Source organism: Myotis lucifugus, unplaced genomic scaffold (genome assembly GCF_000147115.1).
Source record: "Myotis lucifugus unplaced genomic scaffold, Myoluc2.0 scaffold_952, whole genome shotgun sequence".
In the NCBI taxonomy this organism is placed as follows: domain Eukaryota; kingdom Metazoa; phylum Chordata; class Mammalia; order Chiroptera; family Vespertilionidae; genus Myotis; species Myotis lucifugus.
Genome location: NW_005872000.1, coordinates 123,531 through 126,117, shown reverse-complemented (window position 1 = coordinate 126,117; position 2,587 = coordinate 123,531). Strand labels below are relative to the sequence as shown.

At 59.2% G+C, this 2,587-nt stretch overlaps 1 protein-coding gene across 1 annotated transcript in view; it reads left to right on the top strand.

Moving 5' to 3' along the window:
• Nucleotides 1-306: 306 nt before the first annotated feature.
• Nucleotides 307-2,587, top strand: part of ATP2A3 (ATPase sarcoplasmic/endoplasmic reticulum Ca2+ transporting 3) — a 23,054-nt gene continuing 20,773 nt past the window's right edge. The window contains 4 exon segments of the mRNA XM_006110037.3: nt 307-434; nt 602-740; nt 1,030-1,110; nt 1,200-1,285. Of these exon segments, the coding sequence (XP_006110099.2) occupies nt 363-434; nt 602-740; nt 1,030-1,110; nt 1,200-1,285 (378 nt within the window). The 5' untranslated portion in view covers nt 307-362.

The window sequence follows — 2,587 nt, the reverse complement described above, 5'->3', positions numbered from 1 at the left end:
GCATTTTAACAGGTTCCCAGGGGGTGCTGCTGCTCGCTGTTGGGTGGGGGCCCCACGCTTGGAAAACCTCAGCTAGGCAGACAGTGAGACCTGCAGCTGCCAGCTGTGCAACCGGCCCACGTCCCTGAGAGCTGGCGGGTGGGACTGGGCTGTGGTGGTCGCTACCCACAGAGGCTGCGTGCACCCTTCTCAGAGCAGCCCTCTCCACGCCCCCAGGGGCATCTTCCCCCAAAGCAGGGGAGCAGACAGGAGACCCAGGGCACAAAGGAAGTGGTCAGCAGACCCTGGCCCACAGCAGAGCCCCAGTTCACCAGCTTTGACCCCGGCAGGTCCTGGCCTGGTTCGAGGAGGGCGAGGAGACCATGACGGCCTTCGTGGAGCCCCTGGTCATCGTGCTGATCCTTGTGGCCAATGCAGTCGTGGGCGTGTGGCAGGTGGGAGACATGGGGGCGGGGCTGGGCTGCTGGGTGCGACCTCTCCCTGGTGCTGGAGTCCTGCAGGCCCTTCTGCTTCCAGCTCCAGCCCAAGCCCCAAGGGTGTCCCTCCAAGAGGGGGGCCTGCTGGGGCCAGGAGTACAGACCGCGCCCGCCCTGTGCTGCAGGAACGCAACGCCGAGAGTGCCATCGAGGCCCTGAAGGAGTACGAGCCCGAGATGGGCAAGGTGCTGCGCTCCGACCGGACCGGTGTGCAGAGGATCCGCGCGCGGGACATCGTCCCCGGAGACATCGTGGAAGTGGCGGGTACATTGGGGGCCTCTTCCCTTCCGTGGTGATGCTGGCGAGCCCATCCCTCTCGGAGCCCCCGTCTTTCTGGCTGTCTATGTAGATCTCTCCAAAGCTCTTGGCCCAAACCCTGTTGGACAGGTGAGACCGTAGGTCAGAGGACAGGGCCCACCTGAGGGATCACAGCTGGGACCCTGCCTCCCAGCCCCAGCCTTGGGTCCTGGCAGCCCTCCTGGCTCTTCCCAGGAACCCGAGGCCGGGGGTGGTGCCCAAAGCCACCCTCAGCCAAGCCTTTCTCCCTCCGCAGTGGGAGACAAAGTGCCTGCTGACCTCCGCCTCGTGGAGATCAAGTCCACCACGCTGAGAGTGGACCAGTCCATCCTGACAGGCGAGGCCCGGAGGCGGTGCCGAGCGGGGCTGGGTCAGGGCCTGGGGGTGCCTTCACACGGGGCTTCTAATTTCCGATTCCATGACCAGGTGAGTCCGTGTCCGTGACCAAGCACACAGATGCCATCCCAGATCCCAGAGCCGTGAACCAGGACAAGAAGAACATGCTGTTTTCTGTAAGTCCGTGGGCCTTTGCCTGGACAATGATAATAGAGAGAATAACATTTAGATGGATCAGGTAAAGCCCTACAGGGAAGAACCTCATCGATTATTGACAACACATATAAGTTCATAGTAAAATAATAGCTGTGCCTGTGTCCGTTTATTTAATCTTCACAAGACAACACCTTGGTTATCTGCATTTTCCAGCGAGGAAATAGGCACAGAGATGTTAAGTAAGTGGCCCGAGGTCACACAGCCAGTGACTGGCAGAGCTGGGATGTGAATTTAGACATTCTGACTCCAGAGCTTTTCCTCTTACCTGCTAGGTTTATCCTGCCTTAAACTGGAGAGGGGTCGAGTTTGCCTATAGTCATTCAACGGAGAATGTTCTAGAGCAGCGGTTCTCAACCTGTGGGTCGCGACCCCTCGGCGGTCAACCGATCCTTTCACAGGGGTCGCCTAAGACCATCGGAAAACACATATATAATTACATACTGTTTTTGTGATTAATCACTATGCTTTCATTATGTTCAATTTGTAACAATGAAATTGGGCGTCGCCACAACGTGAGGAACTGTATTAAAGGGTCTCGGCATTCGGAAGGTTGAGAACCACTGTTCTAGAGGAAGAGGGTTGCTAAAGTGGTGGAGGATGGCAGGAGTAGTCATTTCTCCTCGGAGCAAACCCACCCCCCACATCACGATGCCAGGCCCCCCTGACTCTTTTCAGGGAGATTGATGGGTTCAACCCTGTTGGGAGTGACCTGCCCCTGGTGCTCAGAGGGACTTAACTAGTGATGCTCTCAGGCTGCCCGGAAACAGCCTGCAGCCGAGCACGGAAGCCACAGGGATGGCTCAGGTCGGTGGGCAGGGCCAGGGCACCACGTTATAAGGGGCTAGAGAGCCTCCCTGGAAGGGAGCAGCAGTGGGAGATGATCTTCACCCAGAGCTCTTCCTGAGACGGTGCCTGCTCGAGGTGAGGGCTTGGGGTGGGAGGGACGCTGAGGGCGTGCTCAGGGGTCAGCAGCCGTCACTAGGAGCCTGTAAAGGAGGTTGCTCTGGGCTAACCGCAGGTCATTTCCTCAGCTGAGGGCCTGCGAGTGGGGGGCGGGGGCTGCATGGGCTCAGGGCAGAAAGAGAGGCTGAGGCTGCCACCAGCACCCCCCCTCGCTCCATCCTCAGCTCAGTCACCCCGTCTGGAGGGGGTACTGGAGCTCCTTGGCCCTCCGGGAAGCAGCTTGCCCTTGGGGCCTCCTTGTTGGGACCCATTTTTTTTCAAGAAGGAGGGACATGGGAAAGCCTCAAGGCTGGGCTGGG